Source organism: Carcharhinus amblyrhynchos, chromosome 6 (assembly GCF_965287045.1).
Source record: "Carcharhinus amblyrhynchos chromosome 6, sCarAmb.v2.hapA, whole genome shotgun sequence".
Taxonomy (NCBI): Eukaryota; Metazoa; Chordata; class Chondrichthyes; order Carcharhiniformes; family Carcharhinidae; genus Carcharhinus; species Carcharhinus amblyrhynchos.
Genome location: NC_137329.1, coordinates 7,125,755 through 7,144,594, shown reverse-complemented (window position 1 = coordinate 7,144,594; position 18,840 = coordinate 7,125,755). Strand labels below are relative to the sequence as shown.

The following is an 18,840-nucleotide window of genomic DNA, read 5'->3' as shown; positions in this document are numbered from 1 at the left end:
CTGTGGGAGGAAACTGGAGCACCCAGAGAGAACCCACGCAGACACAGAATGTGCAAACGCCGCACAGAGTGACCCAAGCCAGAAATCGAACCCGGGTCCCTGGTGCTGTGAGACAGCAGTGCTAACCACTGTGCATCATGCCATCCTAGAACACAGGAGGAGGAATTGAGTGAAGAAAAAAACACAGCTGCAATAATCCTGCAAAATTAAGGAAATATGAAGACAATGGACAGAATTTTACTGCTACTTTCTGCCTGTTCTGCAGCGAGAAAATATCGTAAGATTGGGTGTAAAGTGGCTAGTGCAATTGGTGCCTGTTTTCGCACCTGTTGTGATTTTGAGATACCCGGATTTCCAACGCAGTCAGTCACACTCAGCAAATTGTCGAGAGGCTGATTAATTGATTTAAATTTGTGGATCTGTTCATTTCAATGTGTTCAGCGAGCCTGGCACTCTCTTGTCCATGTTCGCTTGCCTTTACGGCCTCGCTGAGAGAAGTTTCCTCTAGCGAGGAAAACACTTCCCCATGAGCAGGGAGCAGTCGTGTTGGCCTCACTGTTGGAACCAGAGGCTATTGAGCGCACTCCCACCCCCCAGGATGGCCAAATGCAAGATGAGGCCCCTTGGGCACTGCCAGATTGGCACCTGTGCCACATCTCTGTTCACATAAAATCAATATCTCATTATCTGTCTCAGCATTAGAAAGCCTTGAATGGCAAGATTGCTGCATTTATGCCGTAGACATGAATCAGATTGTCCACAGGAGGATAAGTTTTAGAATTGAAGCAGGAAATGCCCTTTTAATGATGGGAGAAGTATTACTTATAACCAATCAACATTTCTGCCACTTAAAATTAACTATTGTTAGTGTGGAGTCTCAATCCTTCAGGTATGTAATATTGAAGACTTGAATATTTTTAACAAATCCTTTGTTTCTCTTCCTCTATTTGTATTCTGTTAATTCAAATATTTACCTTTATTTAGTTTGTTGGGAACTCATATTCCTGATGAACCTTGGACCTGCTGCAAATACATTTCAGATGTCTTCCTTTAATTGGGATGGGGACTGGCCCTGTGCAGAAGAGAAAAAATAGAATGGCGTGAAAAATCAGGTCAGATGACCTGAACTGAAGCTCCATTACCAAATAGGTGCTTCAGCAGGACACAAGAGGGGGATAGGAAGAAGGTCCCAACCCAGGGAGAGGTCTCAGAAGGATGTCCTAGGTAAAGGACAAAGCGAGGGATCAGAACTTGGTCCCATTCAGCTAAAATAAAGGAGCAGAGAAATGGGCTCCAAGTTAAAGGAAGAGCTGCAGTGAGCAGATTTGAAGTGAAATGGGCTTGAGAGGAGCCCTGAAGATCTGAGAAAGCAGCCAAAGGTTGGTGACTCTGCGCTGTAGGCATTTGGGGAAAATTATTGCTTTGAAGCAGTGATGTTCTGTTTCCTATGGCTGCAGATCTGAAATTGTGCTTGGAGGGTGAAGCTTGACTGTATTGCAGATTCAAAGGAACTGAATCTCTGGAGGTGAGATTGAAATGCTGGAAATGGATTCTTGGTGAAGCTGTCCAAGTGGGAGTGACTTTGAGAGGATTCCAAGGAGAGACCTTCAGATGTGGAGATTTGAACCTCACATGAGAAAGATGAAGTTTGTGAGATTGGCTGCCTCATAAAATGGCAAATGTCTGGGTATCCATGGAATTGGCTTTCGCTGCCTCTGTCATCTATTGTGTAGTATGGTGTGTTCAACCACAGTTTGCCTGTTAATTCAGATGTGCCTCATACATACCCTCAGTGTTGGAGTATATATGGATATGCATGTGTACATATATATGAACACACTCCATCCCCCTCCCCAGCCAGGTCTGACCAAGGATCATAACAATACAACTTTCTTTCTCTATTTCTCTTTTTGTACCTAATTTGAGACTCAACGCCACAACTCTAGTTTAAATTTTTCTCAGATCCTTGATGCCCAGTTTCAATAACAGCTCATACGCTTTTTCCCTGGCAAGTTGCTAAATGTAAACATGCGAGGACAGACTAAAAATGTCATCAGATGCACTGGCACATCCTGGGTCATTCGTTATATTTTGTGGTGCAGTGGAGGTACACTATAGTTTGAAAGGATAAAAGGACAAAATGTTGCCTAAAATGTTAGCATTTGGCACATAGTCACAAAGTGATTGACTATGTAATGCATGATATTGAAGCAATGCCTGAAAAGCAGTGAGGCATTTGTTCTCTAATTAACTTGGGAGTAAATAATGTTCTCTAGTTGTTAAGAGGTTCTTGTTCTAATCCTGAACTAAACCTTGATGAATCCAAAATTGACGTCAAGCTAGATGGTGATTTTTCAGTTTACATTAGTTACAAAACCTCTAACTTAGGCATTAGTATTCTGTTGTTTCTTTAATGGATTTGACTCGTAAGGTATAAGCATTGGAAATGCATCTTAACTGTAATTCTGCCTGACCAGATGTGCAAAATGATCATTTTTCATTCTTTGACTTGTGCTTTTATAATTGGATGCTCTGTTTTTACGTGGGGGTGCAGATCCTTTCGATGTGCAGGCATGGCATTTCCCTTTCATCTTTCACCACTTCATCACTGCCCCACATTGAAATGCAAGATGATAAATTCTGAGGTCTGACAATCCTAGGCAAATGTACTATTTTGGCCATAAGCTCTGCAGATCCCTTCCTGTCACACATGTATTCAGTCATCATGTAATTGAAGGTGACAAGATCAAGAGGAGGTAATTATACAATGTGCTGTTGCTAATTTTGTTTGTGGAATAATTGATCTTTTGATTGTGCCACCCTACTAAAGTGGTAGGTGTTCTGATGCTTTCGAAGCATTTTTTTTTAATTTTCCAAGACAATACTTTGTAATCCTGTCAGGTTTTGACTGTAGTAAAATATGAGCCCATGTGTTCTCATACATGTTTTTCAGTGTCAGCATGACCTTTTTCTGCAGTTAAGAAGATTTTATTTAATGATATCCTTTAGCAGAATCTGAATGCGACAATGAGTTTAGTAGCATTGTGGGTTGCCATTGAATATATAGTGTATAAAACCTTTTAGTTCTGCATGAAAGTTGTGACATTTTTCACTGTATTAAAACACCAAAAACAGGTCTGTAAGACATTTTCTATGCAACTGCATCTGTTAGTCATTTTCTTCCATAAAAATGTGTGCATCTTCAGATGGTCATGCAGGGTAACATAAAAGGAATAACTTCACTGTGTAATAACCACAATACCTATTAAATGGGTGAAAGATCAAGTGATGGCACTTGCAATTTAATTCAATTTCTTGACTGAGTAACGGGGTAGTTTAATTCTCTTAAAAAGCAAAACAAATTGGTTTTAAAACGCTTCAAGAGCTTTGATAGCTTTAAAAGAAAATTCTTGTCCCCAATCACAAGTTTTAGACTTTATTTATTAAAGGCAGCGCATCATTAAGACGCAAAACTACTGCAGAATTGGACATCGGCATGGAAGAGCTGCAAACTGGGCAGGACGAGGAATGGGGTGGAGGGAAATGGTCGAGGGGGAGGGTGGTGAAACTGACAGCTTTAGGCCCCTGCATGATTCAGTGCCCTCCGGAGATGAGGGGACGGGAGGAGAGATTCTGCTGTCTGGCTATAGTTGCTGCTGTTCCTATTTCTGTTGCAAATAAAAGAATGCTGTTATATGTGCAGTAGGGTTTTTATAAATCCATGGGATCAAGGCAGTTAAGTTGATATTTATATCCAGGTTTTAAAGGAACTTCTTAAAAAAAAACCTGCTTTTCCTTAGAATAAAAACCCAGAATCAATTAACCCTATAACAGCTGAATAGTCATGACCCTTAAAAAAAAATAGCATTGATGTAACATTTTCTGCAATTTATATTCTACCATTTGCCATTGGTGGTTAGTTTTTGAGAATTTACAGAACTAATTTATTAATTTCCTGTGTTTACAATGCAAAACATTTGACAGGAAAATAGCTGTACTGAGGCTCAAGCAGTTAATATGCGTCCTTTTAATTCCTATGGCTTGGTGTAGATGGAATTATGCACGCAGAGCAGATCAAATTCAGATTTACATGTTTTCAAGTATGGGAAATGAATGTATAATTTGGCCTTTTTTAACATAACAGTTTGGAATCAATTAAATTCACATTTTGGTACGCATTGTGGTGAAGCAACCATAAATAAGAACAGTGAGCTATATTTGTCTAATTCGAATAGTGAATAATGATGCAGTATGATTAATGTTGAATGCTTCTGATTTGTGTACAAGTGAAGGAAAAACGTCCAATTTTTGCCACAATCTGAATATTCTAATTCTAGTTTATACCTTAACCTTCCTAGAAGGTCTTACTATATTCCTAGAATTAAATTTCTCCCATGTAAAGCACAATAATATATTTAAGCCATGGTAACAGTAAACTTTACAGCACACATACAGGTCACTTGGCCACTTGCACCATTCTCTGAGGAACATGGTCACTTTGTTCCTCTTTTCTGCCAGTTTTGGATTTCTTCCTCTTGTATAAGAGAGTCCAGGTGCCATTATCTAACACCCAGCAACCATGTCTCATCTTTCAAGATGAAATCTTTGTACAGTTTTAATTTATTTGTGTATTGTTTTATAATGGACTTTATACATTATAGAATTGCTTAGATCTGATGTCCTGTGAACCAAAGAATTCCTACAGTGCAGAAGGAGGCCATTCAGCCTATTGAGTTTGGTTCAGTGACTTCCATTTGAGTTTGTGGCGCATTCAGCAGTAGAGAAGGGTAGCTAGTACCCTTGTAACACTGAATTAGAATCATAGAAATTCTGGTCTATGAGGGGGTTACAAGACAAACATTTGCATGTGAACATTTGTTACAGGCTTACAATTATTTGCTTCTACTTTGTGTCTTTGTTAATGTGCATTTTCAGCAATTTTTAAACTGGAGCATCTGAAAATCTTGATCGACGTCAGTAACTTTCATATACAGCACCTTGGGCATAGTTAAAATTTGAGAGACATCTCAATATGTTTATAGAACAAAATATGATACTGAGCCAGAAGTAAGGCTGGTATTATTTACTGTAATATTTTCACTGCTAAGTGGTTTTTATCATGAGAAACCATTGAAAGACATGCTGGTGTTGTTCACAACTATTATTGACTTTAATAATTTGCGTAGTCTGTTTGATTTTGCCAGTTAAACGTGTAATTCCGTTCACACGTTTTGCCACTAGGCTAAACAAAACGGTCTCTTATGGTAGGTTATAGTAATCACAAATACTTCCTTCTATCTTTGCTCTTTGATATTAACAGTTTACAAATTATGCAGTTCCGGGGGTGGGGGGTGCGGGGACAGAATTACATTATCTGTGCCAATAAGGCATGGCCCTTCATAAAGATTTCCAAAAATGAGTGATGTTGGACTTGAAGCATTGGCTCTGTTTCTGCCTCCATGACTGCTGCCAGACCTGCTAAGCTTTTCCAGTGCTTCATTTTTATTTCTGATCTGCAGCAACTGCAGTTTCTTTGCTTCCATAATTTCCCTGAATAATCTTAATTGAGAAAAAAAATTATTCCAGTTGATTATGGAGTCAGAATATCACTTTTATTGTATTATTACTATATTAAGGATGTGCTGGCTTTGGAAGGGGTCCAGAGGAGGTTTACAAGACTGATCCCTGGAATGAAGAGCTTTTTGTATGAGGAATAGTTGAGGATCTGGGTCTGTACTTGTTGGAGTTTAGAAGGATGAGGGGGGATCTTATTGGAACTTACAGGATACTGCAAGGCCTGGGTAGAGTGGACATGAAGAGGATGTTCCCCTTAGTAGGAAAAACTAGAACCAGAGGACACAACCTCAAGCTAAAGGGCTGATCCTTTAAAACAGATGCTGAATTTCTTCAGCCAGAGAGTGGTGAATTTGTGGAATTCTTTGCTGCAGAAAGCTGTGGAGGCCAGGTCAATGGGTGTCTTAAAGACAGATAGATACGTTCTTGATAGATGAGAGGATCAGGAGTTATGGGCAAAAGACAGGAGAATGGAGAGAGAAAAATCAGCCATGATTGAGTGGCGGAGCAGACTCGAATGGCCGAGTGGCCTAATTCTAGTCCTGTGTCTTATGGTCTTATTATATACAATCGTTCAGAGCATAGCAGCATGTAAGAGTTTGCTCAGCTAGTACAGTTTGTTTCTCCTTCCTCCACTGATGGGCTGCTATGAAATAATTTCCATTTAAGGAAGTAAAAAAACTCTATATAGCAATATGATTAATGTTGAATGCTTCTGATGCAATAATTCAGGAAAAATGAATTTGGGTCAATAGCAAACGCACATGATCACTGAAGGAACAAAAGGAGGTTAGAATTTGTTTATGGGCGGGTCATGGACATGGGATGAAGTCAATTGTCTTTGGGGACAGAAAACAGAACATTGTGATTTTTGACATTTTGTTTTATATGCTGTCCAATTCAAGTCATGTCAAAGACCAGACAGGTGTAAAATGACTGTCACTTTGCTACCAGTGTGTTTTGCTACCATCCTAATTTTAACCTGCACTGTGCAACCTGAAGCAGTGGTGGAAACAGAATGAATTTAACAGGGTTTATGAGAAAGTGGTCCTTAAGTGGTCTTGTCTTTCTGAGAAATAGTACAGACATGATGAATTGAATGGCCCCTTTCATTGCTACAGTTGTGTACTAACTGAAATTTGAGTGTTATTTTTTTCTAACCTTAAAAATGTTCAAATTTGCTTATTCCAAACTTATAACTGATTTTTAAACAGCCTCACCGACTGCTTTTAAGAACTGATGTTCAACAATGCTTCAGAAGTTCCTAAACACAAACTAGCTGAAGCCAGTTCCAAAATTTAATTTTAAAGGCTAAACAATCATATTCTCTCATTTCTGGCAAAATAAATACTCATAGCAGTTCAGGAAGCTTGGACAAAGTTCCTTCACACAACTTATTTTGTTAACCTTGTGCACTGACTACTTGATAAAATTAGTTTACATCCTTAAGAAGGTATGTGGAACAGATTCCCATTATTACTTTTGGCTTTATGTAAAGTTTTAATTCTGCAAACATACCCTATATTGGGAAATCTATGACTGGATTATTCTGAAGTTCTATTGATCCGCTCTTTGAGGAAAAGATGCAGGTGGAATGAAGTTTTTGAATGAGTCATAGTGGTTAGGCAAGGATTAATTGAAACCTATAAGGGCAGCTTTTGGTGCTATTTGTATACACTATGGTCTTTTTCAAAGCTATTGCTGCATACTTATTAGTACTGAGTGTATGGCTGATGTCAAGAGAAGTCTGATCTGATCAATGGGACTGTACAGCTCATCTTTAGGGTTCTTTAGGATGATGCAGGTAGTCATTTTAATTCTTCAGTACACAGACTTGGTAAACATGAAGAAACAACTGCGACATTTAACATTGCCTTTTGCTTGGGCAGATTTTAGAACGTTAAAGAATGCATTTGTTTTGAACGGTTCCTGAAGACTGGTCGTGTGGACTCTGAGCAGGAGTAGGCTATCTGGCCCCTCGAGCCTGCTCCGCCATTCATTAAGATCATGGCTGATCTTTTTGTGGACTGAGCTCCACTTACCCACTTGTTCATCATTACCTTTAATTCCTGTTCAAAAATTTATCTATCCTTGCCTTAAAAAGATTCAATGAGGTAGCCTTAACTGCTTCACATGACAGGGAATTCCACAGATTCACAATCCTTTGTGTGAAGAAGTTCCTCCTCAACTCAGTCCTAAATCTGCTCCCTTTATTTTGAGGCGATGCTTCCTAGTTCTAGTTTCACCCTATATGTATGGGGTTGCCTGTTGGTAGCATGGAAGTTCTCCCCAGAGCATGGGCAGACGCACAGCGTGTAAGAGCTGCTCAGAGTATAAACCGTTGTTTTTCTAAGTTTTTGATCACCAGTCATTGGAACCAAGCAGCTGAACATGGTGTCAGGAGGTGGCAGAATGATGCCAGGGCTTTGCCACATCGACTGGCTAGTGTTTGACAAAAATGTTGCAGACAACTGGGTAAAGTTTGAAAAAGAGTGGCACATCTGCTGTAGTGCTCGTTATCCGACAAAGCCAAGTAAATACAGGCATAAACTTTACTAAACTTGGCAGACATGGAGGCTGTCGAGACATTTGAATGTTTCACTTTTCATATGGAGTAGGAGAAAGAGGACCCGGAGATATTGTTTCTAAACAGAAGTATGAGAACGTTTGCTTGCCAGTAAAGAATATTGTAGTCAATAGACACGCATTCAATGCAAGTAACCAAAAATTTGATGAATTGATTCAGTCCAACACTGCAACTCTAAAGATCCTAGCAAAAAATGTGTGTTTGACATCTTCAGTGATGAGCACATTCAGCCTTGCATTGTGTGTGGAGTCTACTGTGATCCTGTCCACAAGTAGCTTTTTTGCAAGAACGATCTGACATTGCAGTTGGCTATCAGCCTCTGCATGCTGAATGAGTAGTCGGAACAAAACAGCAAGGCGTTAATGAATTGCCATGCTGGCTCTCTATGTACGCTGACATGGAGAGGGAGGTATCCAGCTGTGTACCATACTGTGCACTCGATCTGCATCAAGCCAAAGAGCCCTGTGTTTACAAGAGTTGCCAGCCCTCTCCGAATGCAATGATAAACAAATATTTGGTCTTAGTCAACTCGTGTTCTGGATGATTGGAACTCAACTACCTGCCAGACATGATGGGTAACACAGTCGTGATCAAGCACAAGAGAGACTTTGCCAGCATGATATCCCTCTGAGGCAGATGAGAGGCAATGCTTGCCAATTCCTCTTCACTGTGTTTCGGACTTTGCACACACATGACGCTTTGAATACATCATGAGCAGCTCGCTATACCTACAGTCCAATGGCCTGGCAGAACAGACAGGACAGCTAAGCACCTACGTACGAAATGTGCCCAAAATTGCACAATTACTATACTGCATTCCTTAGCCTGCAAAATGTGCCCAGGCAGGGGCAACATTGCAGCTATTCTCCAGACACAGCAGGATCACAACCTCCATTGCCAAGACACTCTTGCAGCCAAATATCAAAAACAACATAAGCGGACTGCCAACTAAGGGGGGAAAGGTACAATGATCGAAATGCACTCAGACTCTGCTATTAACATATGGTCAGGATCCAGACCACTCTCAGCCATGACAAATTGGCGGTTGTACACCAGCCATGCCCTGTAGCCAAATAACTACCTGGCAACCTTGGATGGTGCTCATTACATACCTATGCTAGGTTTTGTATCAGAACCAGTACCAGAGATTACCATGGTAACTGGAACAAATCGATGTAATTTTGAATATGTATTTAATGCCATGATTTTGAAAATTTTTTTGGGACATCTAATGGTCTGCCCACCAGTTGAGCACACTGAGATATTGAATTCTCTTTTTAAGGTAGATGCAGATGGGAACAGAAGTATCTATGGTTACTGAGGGATGAGGGAGAGAACATGTTCTGATAACTGAATCAGACCCAAAGCCATCAGTTGCATGAATGGTTTCCTGTAAACTTTTCACATTGTTGCCACATCCAGTCCTTTCCCTAAGCTTCCCATACCACACTATCATCTTGCAACCCTTAATGCTTTCATTTTAAAAACTTGCAATAGTAGCACAGTCAACAAGTTCTCTTTGGGTAAGGGAAGGAATCAAATTGAATCCCATTTAAGGGGAGAAAACTTGCGAGTAAAACTAACTGCTGTAAAGTTCTTGCTTTGAATAGCTGGAAGAATTCAGAGTTGTGTACGAGCACTTTAGTTACTTCAGTATCAGAAGACAAAAGACGTGATCCAAGATGATGCTATACTGTCATTGATACTGTGATCTGGAGGCTGTTGTTAGCTGCATGTTCGCCAGCACTCTGTCACTTGCTAAAACCAAGACTGGCACTGCAAAAGCTGCAGCTGTTATGTCCAAGCTGAGGAAGAGTGTGTGAGACAACAGCAAACTGATTGAGAACAGCAAAATGTGAGCCTGAAAGCCTACATCCTTAGTGCAACTCCACCATGGTGGAGCACAGGAGAAAAGGCTGCATAGTTTCCACTTTCGCAGTTTCAGACCTACTGTTGGTATCTCATGACAGTACAGTGTCATAAATTCAGAGATCCTGAAGTGTGCTCATTCTATTAGCAGACACTTATGGCTAAGCCAGCGATGTCTACGTTGGTTCAGCCACCTTCATCGGATGGTTAGCGGCCATAAGAACATAAGAATTAGGAACAGGAGTAGGCCATCCAGCCCTTCGAGCCTGCCCCGCCATTCAATAAGATCATGGCTGATCTGTCGTGGCTCAGTTCCACGTTCCCGCCCTCTCCCCATAACCCTTAATCCCCTCGCTTATCAAAAACCCATCAACCCATGTCTTAAAAATATTTAACGAGGCAGCCTCCACCACCTGAACGGGCAGAGAATGCCAGAGATTCACCACCCTTTGAGTGAAGAAGTTCCTCCTCAACTCTGTTCTAAACCGCTCCCCCCTTTTATCTTGAGGCTGTGCCCCCTAGTCCTACTGTCCTTTTTGAGCGGGAAGAGCCTCTCCACCTCTACCCTATCCATCCCATTCATCATCTTATACGTCTCAATGAGATCTCCCCTCATTCTTCTAAACTCTAACGAGTACAAGCCTAGTTTATTCAGCCTCTCCTCATAGCTCAACCTCCTCAACTCCGGTATCAGCCTAGTAAACCTCCTCTGCACTCCCTCCAAGGCCAAAATATCCTTGCGTAAGTACGGCGACCAAAACTGCACACGCTACTCCAGCTGCGGCCTCACCAATGCCCTGTACAGCCGCAGCAAGACCTCCTACTTTTATATTCAATCCCCCTCGCTATGAAGGCCAGCATCCCATTAGCCTTCCTGACCACCTGCTGCACCTGCAGGCTGGGTTTTTGCGACTCATGCACAAGGACCCCGAGGTCCCTCTGCACCGTCGCCTGCTGCAGTTTTTCGCCCTGTAAGTAATAGTCCTTCCTACCATTATTCCTACCAAAGTGGACCACCTCGCACTTGCCAACATTAAATTCCATTTGCCATTTCCTGGCCCATTCGCCTAGCCTATCTAGATCCTTCTGCAGATTCTCCACACCCTCCACGCAATTTGCCAAAACCCCTGCGTATGGTGAACTGGTCACTGGGCCACCATTTCCGAAGCTTGCATACCTCCAATGCAAGGAAGATGGCAAGCATTGGAGACAGTCGCTGTCAGCCCTGGCCTCTGGAGCTGACTGGAAGAGCGTTAGAAGAGCCTTGCAGAAATGGAAAATTGAGTTGGCTGTAAAGAGGACCCAGAGAAAGCAGAGGCCTGAGAACTGTGCACAGTGGAGAGGAATTTGTTCGCATTCTCCAAGGCGGCCTTCGTGACACATGACAGCGCAGAGTCGCTGAGCAGAGACTGATAGCCAAGTTCCGCACACGAGGACAGCCTCAACCGGAATCTTGGGTTCATCTGTAACCCCCATGACTGGCCTGGACTTGCAAAATCTTACTAACTGCCCTGTCTGGAGACAATACACATCTCTTTAACCTGTGCTTAAAGCTCTCTCCGCTCACATTGTCTGTACCTTTTTAAGACTTGATTAGCTGTAAAGACTCGCATTCCAATCATTATTCATGTAAATTGAGTTTGTGTCTTTATATGCCCTGTTTTGTGATCAAAACTCCCACTCACCTCACAAAGGAGCAGCGCTCTGAAAGCTAGTGGTGTTTGCTATCAAATAAACCTGTTGGACTTTAATCTGGTGTTGAGATTTCTTACTGTATTTACCCCAGTCCAACGCCAGCATCTCCACTTCACCATGCACCTTCGCAGCCACTATCTTCCTATGTAGACAAATGTGACAGAGACTACAGTGAGGTCCCTGAGCCACATCAGGCAATGTTCATAAACAGTTGATCACCATAACTCTCACCATTATTTTCTGAGATGAAAGGTTGCCACATATACTCATAATGTAATGCTTTTCACAGGATTTTTTTCCCCTGTTGAAATTCAAAAATATGAGCAGATCACAAGCAGTCCCAGTAAGAGGTGTCTCAACACCAAGTTAAAGTCCAACAGCTTTATTTGGTAGCACAAGCTTTTGGAGCGCTGCTCCTTCATCAGATGAGTGAAGAGTTGGGTTCACAAACATGGCATGCGTAGGCACAGACTCAATTTACAAGACAGTGGTTGGAATGCGAGTCTTAACAGGTAGTCAGGTCTTTACAGATGCAGACACTGCTAGTCGAGAGAGGGTTAAGCCCAGGTTAAAGAGGTGTAAATTGTCTCCAGCCAGGATAGTTAGTGAGATTTTGCAAACCCACCAGATACTGTACATAATCTTGCGACTCAGCCAACATTGTCTACCTGATACGCTGCAGGAAAGGATGTCCTTAGGCATTGTACGTTGGTGAGACCATGATAACGGATGAATGGACACAGCTCGACAATCACCAGGCAGGAGTGTTCCCTTCCTGTCGGGGAACACTTCAGCAGTCAAGGGCGTTCAGCCTCTGATCTTCATGTAAGCGTTCTCCAAGGCGGCCTTCGACACACGTCAGTGCAGAAACGCTGAGCAGAAACTGGTAGCCAAGTTCCACAGATGTGAGGACGGCTTCAACCGGGATCTTGGGTTCATGCCACACTCACCCCCCACAACTTTACCTGGGCTTGCAAAATCTCACTAACTGTCCTGGCTTGAAACAATTTGCACCTCTTTAACCCTCTCTCGACTCGCATTGTCTGCACCTGTAAAGACTTGATTACCTGTTAAGACTCTCATTCCAACCGTTTTCTTGTAATTGAGTCTGTGCCTATATATGCCCTGTTTGTGAACCCAGATCTTCACTCACCTGATGAAGGAGCAGCACTCAAAAGCTCATGCTACCAAATGGACCTGTTGGACTTTAACCTGGCGTTGTGAGACTTCTTACTGTGCCTACCCCAATCCAACACTGGCATCATCACAAGCAGTCCAATTGTAGTTTTCTGAAAGAAAAATGTATTCTTTGTTAGTTCCAGCTGGAAGAATTGAAATGGAAATCTGTTTGCTGTAAAGTCCTGAAGAGATGCAAAACTCACATTGCATTTTACTGTGTGCATAAAGTGCCAGTTTAAATCTGATCTGCTACGCTTAGAAGATGGGAAGTGAGGGAACAGTCAGCAGTGATATAATGACCATCTTACTATTGGGTAAGCCCCCCCCACAACAAACCTCATTTTTATGTAAGAGATAACATTGCTTTTGCTCAGATAATCTGCTAGAATAATTTTTCTTCAGAGTTGGATTTGATTCCATATCAGCACATATGAACATTTTCCAGGAGCAGGAAGTTATACACATTAGCTTCTGTGAACATTGTGCATAGTATGTGAAAAGAAACTAAAACTGGATCTAAAGCTTGTGGTGTTTTATACGAGATTGACTCACTTAACCACACAAATGAAGGAAAGTTTTTTTGATATTTAGATTTCTTTGCAATTGAGACAAGTGTTAGCAGCTGGTTCCCTAATAAGGTATCCAATATTTCAGCTACACAAGGCAAGACTAAAGATTCACGTTAAAAAAACACGAGTACTCAAATTCCTTCATAAACCATGCAATCTTATTTGAAAACCGCCTACTATGTAATGTCTGCTGGCACTTAAGGATGCGGTTTGGTAACCCCAATATGTGGCAAAAATGAGTATGATGCATTTTTGTATTGCAGAACATAGCATGCCAAGGAAATCTTCTCTTTGTGAATAATGTTGTAAGTTCTTACTTGTGCAGATTGTTTAGAGCCTCAGTGAAAATGATGATGAACCTACTTCAAGGCCTTAGTATTAAAGCAAATATTAAACGTAAACCGTAAAATTATATTACAACAAAAAATGCTGGAAAATCTTAACAGGTCTTACAGCCTCTGTGGAGAGAGAATAGAGCCAACATTTTGGGTCTGGATCACCCTTTGTCAGAGCCTAACCATAACTGCTCTGAGGGAGGGTCATCCAAACCGAAAATGTTGGCTCTGTTCTCTCTCCACAGATGTTGTCAGACTTGCTGGGATTTTCCAGCATTTTCTGTTTTTATTTTAGATTCCAGCGTCCGCAGTAATTTTCTTTTATGTTGTTAAATCTATACAAACAGATTCTCCCAAAAAAAACAGATACTTAGTCCAAGATAACTTGCACTACAATAAAATCAAAAGGGGCACTCTCTGGCTGTCTGCCCCTATCATATCTTGCCCTGTGCAGGCTGTCAGTGTGGCAGATCCCAGGATCGGGATGTCCCTCCCTTCAGTGGAAAAGGACCTGGGATGGCAATGAACTTGGAAATCCAACAAAGGCTAAGAATTGGGCGTAATCCCAGGTGATAAAAAGAGGGAGCACTGCAGGAGATGCAGCCAATCCTGGGATTTTTGGCTTATTCCATTTACTGTACATATTTTGCCCATTTTTGAAAAGGTCACCTGAAAATAAAGGGCACCTGATGTGAGAACTTGTCGTGCTGTTTTACAGGTTTCACGAGCAAAAATTGGAATGAGTTACTGTTATAATAAAAGATCTTGAAGCAGAAAGTATGGAAATACTCAGCCAGACTAGTAACTCCTGTAGGAAGAGAAAAAGTTTACATTTTGGGTTCAATATGACTCTTCTTTTAGAGAGGTTTTCCAGCACTTCCTGTTTTTATTTCAGACCTACAGCATTTTAATCAGTGATGGAATCTCTGAAGGGTGTTGTAGTGTTCTGTTTTATTATTGCTCTGTAAACCATTTTAACACAAGCAGAAGTTTATCTTTAAGTAGCACCTTTTTAAAGTTCAAAAAGCTCATGAGGCATTTCTCAGTGACCTTTTATAAAACAGAATACTGAACCTAAAGTAGATGGCCAAAGCTTGATCAAAAGGCAAGGGTGTTTTTAAAAAAAGATAACCATGTGAGAAACAGAGAAGCATATGGTGAAAATTCCAGAGTTTAGGACCTGGACACCTGAAGACACAATTACCAGTGGTGGAACAATTCAATTCAGGGATGCTGAACAGGCCGGAGTTACAGGAACTTGGTTCTCACAGGATTGTGAAGGCTGAAGGAGGTTATAGAAATGGGCAGGAGAGGCCATGAAGGGATTTGAAAATGAGGATGAGAAAATTAAAGTTGAGGCATTGCTTAACTGGGAACAAGTCTAAGTCAGTGTAAGATGGGCCAGTGGAGTTGGTGTGGTTTACAGCGAGGACAGGCAGTAGAGTTTTGGATAACCTTGTGTTTACGGAGGATAGAGCTTGGGAGACTCGGCTGGCAAGGAGTGTGACGGAGTTGTTGTATATGGAGGCTAGAAATGTCGCCTCCATATACCACCTAAGGCAGGAACAAAGTCTGGTCATGTTATGTTGATGGAAATAGGTGGTCTGACTGGGTGTGGATGTGTGTTTGGAAGCTCATCTTAGGGTCAAAATTTGTTATTAAGGTTGCAGTACGTATGACTTGGTCTCAGACTAAGTTGCCAGGAAGAGGGTAAAGTTGCTGGTTAGGAAGCCAAATTTTTGACAATGGTTTCATTTTCCGGGTGTTTAATTGGAGAATATTGGAGGGCAGTGGCAATGGAGCTATGACAAGGATTTATTTTCCAAGGGCAATTCCAGATGATTGACTAAGTTCCGCCTGCCTGCGAAGCCTACTGGAAGCCAAATGCTTTTGGGGACTGGACCTTATTGTACTGAGCTGGTTTTCTGCATCCAGAAACAGACTCCACTATGCAGCCTTACAGGATCCAGTCAATGCTTTCTTGCGGTTTAAAGTGAGCAACACCCTTGTTTACAAATACTGTGGTGAGAAAGCAGGCAATCACAAACCTGCTGACATGTGGAATAAGAAACTCTTTGCAAAACACCAACCGTTTTTAAAGTTTGTTTATTAGTGTCACAAGTGGTCTTACATTAACACTGCAATTAAGTTAATGTGATAATCCCCTAGTCGCTACACACCAGCACCTGTTTGGGTACATCGAGGGAGAATTTAGCATAGCTAGTGCACCTAAACAGCATGCCTTTTGGACTGTGGGAGGAAACCTGTGCAGACACTGGGGAAAAGGTGCAGACTACACAGACAGTGACCCAAGCAGGGAATCAAACCCAGGTCCCTGATACTGTGAGGCAACAGTGCTAACCACTGTGCTGCCCACACTGTGTTTAAGATTGCAATTAGGGCCAAAGTTCTCAAGGATTTTATACTATATTCACTCATAATAAGATGTATGAAATTTAGGCAGAATTTGCTGATGCACCCCAACAGCCATGATTTTGTTGCTTCCTGTGCTGTAAAAATTTCCTTTATCAAGTTTGCTCTGAATGCTTGCAGTTTTGTATATGAAAGATGTCATACTACAGTCAGAATATTAAAGCTAAATGTAAATTCCAACAGCTATGTATGTGTATGCTGAAGTTTCCTTTTCTTTCCTTTGCTCACCACTGAGAACTGTGGTTATGGCAAAAAATTAATGTGAGGGTGTTGGCCCTTTTCTGAGAATAATCCAATAAAGTTATATTATCTGTTTTCTTCATTATGCTTCAGTAATTAAATCAGGCATTTGACCATTTGGGCAGCAGAGATCTGCACAAAGATAAGCCCAGTATTACTATTTGCTGTAAATATGCATAATCTAAATGTGTGAAATTTAGTGTCAACTACAAAATACAAGGCAGTAATTTTACATTCCTACCTTAGAAAGAAAATGTGCAAAAATATCCTAAGATGCTTGCCAGGAATACAAATGTTCCTAAAGTAGGGTTGCTTTCTTTGAAACTGTTTTACTTGCTATATCTTGTCATGACAAGAGTACTTCAAAAATACTCTTAAAATTCTTATCCCTGACTGGTTATATCTCTTCTGATCCTTTTGCTTTTCTTTCTTGTGTTCAGGATTTGTTCTCTATTATCTGAGGCGTTTCTATACCCACTATGTTTTAAGGATTCAAGTTGCAGATAATATTTGTAATTTACTTTTCTTCTTTTTAAGAGCCCTCCTTGCAGGTGGTGGCTTCTCTACGTGGACCTATCGACAGGGCTATGATGTTAGCATTCCAGTTTTTAGTCCATTATCAGCAGATGTCAATCTACCTGAGAAGCTACCTGGGTAAGAGTCATTAACTTCATCAGTGGAAAGCGCACTGTATTTACTGTTAAATGTTTACAACCAGTGTAACCCATGGGGGCGGCGTAGTAGCACAGTGGTTAGCACTGCTGCTTCACAGCGCTAGGGACCTGGGTTTGATTCCCGGCTTGGGTCACTGTCTGTGTAGAGTTTGCACATTCTCCCCATGTCTGTGTGGGTTTCCTCCGAGTGCTCCAATTTCCTCCCACAGTCCAAAAGACTTGCTGGTTAGGTGCATTGACCCGAACAGATGCTGGATTGTGGCGACTAGGGGAATTTCACAGTAACTTCATTGCAGCGTTAATTTAAGCCTACTTATGACTAATAAACTTTACTTTTACTTCAATTGGCAAATCCCTTTCTATAAAACAATTTGTAAAGATGAAACAGGGATGAAGTTACTTATAAGATTCCAAAGCAGCATTAATATTATGGTGGATAGTTTTCACAGCAGACTGGGAGTTCTTTTTAAGGATTTTATAAAGTCTCCTGGATTGTTGCATTTGGGATAAATATAAGTCCCTTCCCCCACCCCAAAGGGTGAACTTGATTGTGAGAAACCTGTACAGAAAACATTCCAATGTTGCAAGTCACTTTGTACGTAATTGAAAGGGATATAACTGCTGCTGCGGTGAAATTGCTACCAGCTTGTGGAGTAGATCTGAGCAATAACCACCCATTGTTTAGTTTATAATGATCACGAAAAAAGACCTCACAGATTATTGGAAGCTGGTCCTTTCAGTCATAAAGCAGGGCCTTTTATTCATGTTTCACATTGTGTTTGATTGAGTTTTGCTGCAGGAAACTGTTTCAAGGAAAATTTTTTTTTTGCAAAGATAGCAAACTTATTTCAAACTGAAGCAAATGAAATTGTGATGCACTTTAATTTACAATATGTTTGAAAATCAACACTGAGAATCCAGGATTTTTGAACCAAGCTTAGTATAACAGATTTTCTGTTTATATTTTAACAAATTTCTCAAGCAATTTGTTGCTATAATACATTAGAACCATTGAAAAGTTACAGCGCAGGAAGAGTCCTAATTCAACCCATCGTGTCTGTGACTGCCAAAAAAAAGAGGGAATAAAAAAACTATCTGCTCGTTTTGACCCCATTTCCAGCACTTTTTATTCATAACCTTATAGGTTACTAAAAGTCAGAAGCAGATCCAGATACCTTTTTAAATGAGTTGTACGTTTCAGCCTCAACTACCAATTTAGGCAGTGAATTTTCAAATGCCCATGACACTCTAATTAGAAAAGTTATTCCTCTTGTCCTTTCTAATTCCTTCTGCCAATCACTTTAAATCTATGCCCCTGGTAATAGACCCCGCAGGTGGAGAAATGGGTCTTTCCTGGCTACCCCGTCTAGCCCCTCGTACATACCTCAATTAAGTCACACCTCGGACTCCCAGTTCTAAGCAAAACAATTCTAGTCTACCCAATCTTTCCTCATAGCTACAGTTTTCAAGCGCTGATGGCATTCTTGTGAATCTCCTCTGCATTCTCTCCAGAACAATTAATTCCTTCCTGTAATGTGGTGACCAGAACTTTACACAAAATTCAAGCTGAGGCCGAACCAGCATTTTATATAGTTCAGTCATTGCATTCCTACTTTTTGTATTTAGTGTGTCACCCAGTAAAGGAAAGTGTTCCAAATGCTTTCTTCACCACCATAAGAACTAGG

The 18,840-nt window shown here is 41.1% G+C and overlaps 1 protein-coding gene across 3 annotated transcripts in view; it reads left to right on the top strand.

Moving 5' to 3' along the window:
* Positions 1-18,840, top strand: part of ext2 (exostosin glycosyltransferase 2) — a 153,919-nt gene that overhangs the window by 21,722 nt on the left and 113,357 nt on the right. For all 3 annotated transcript variants that reach the window (XM_080189872.1, XM_080189870.1, XM_080189871.1), the window contains one exon: positions 17,019-17,135. In XM_080189872.1, coding sequence (XP_080045998.1) covers positions 17,019-17,135 — 117 coding nt within the window. The remainder of the gene's footprint in view (positions 1-17,018; positions 17,136-18,840) is intronic.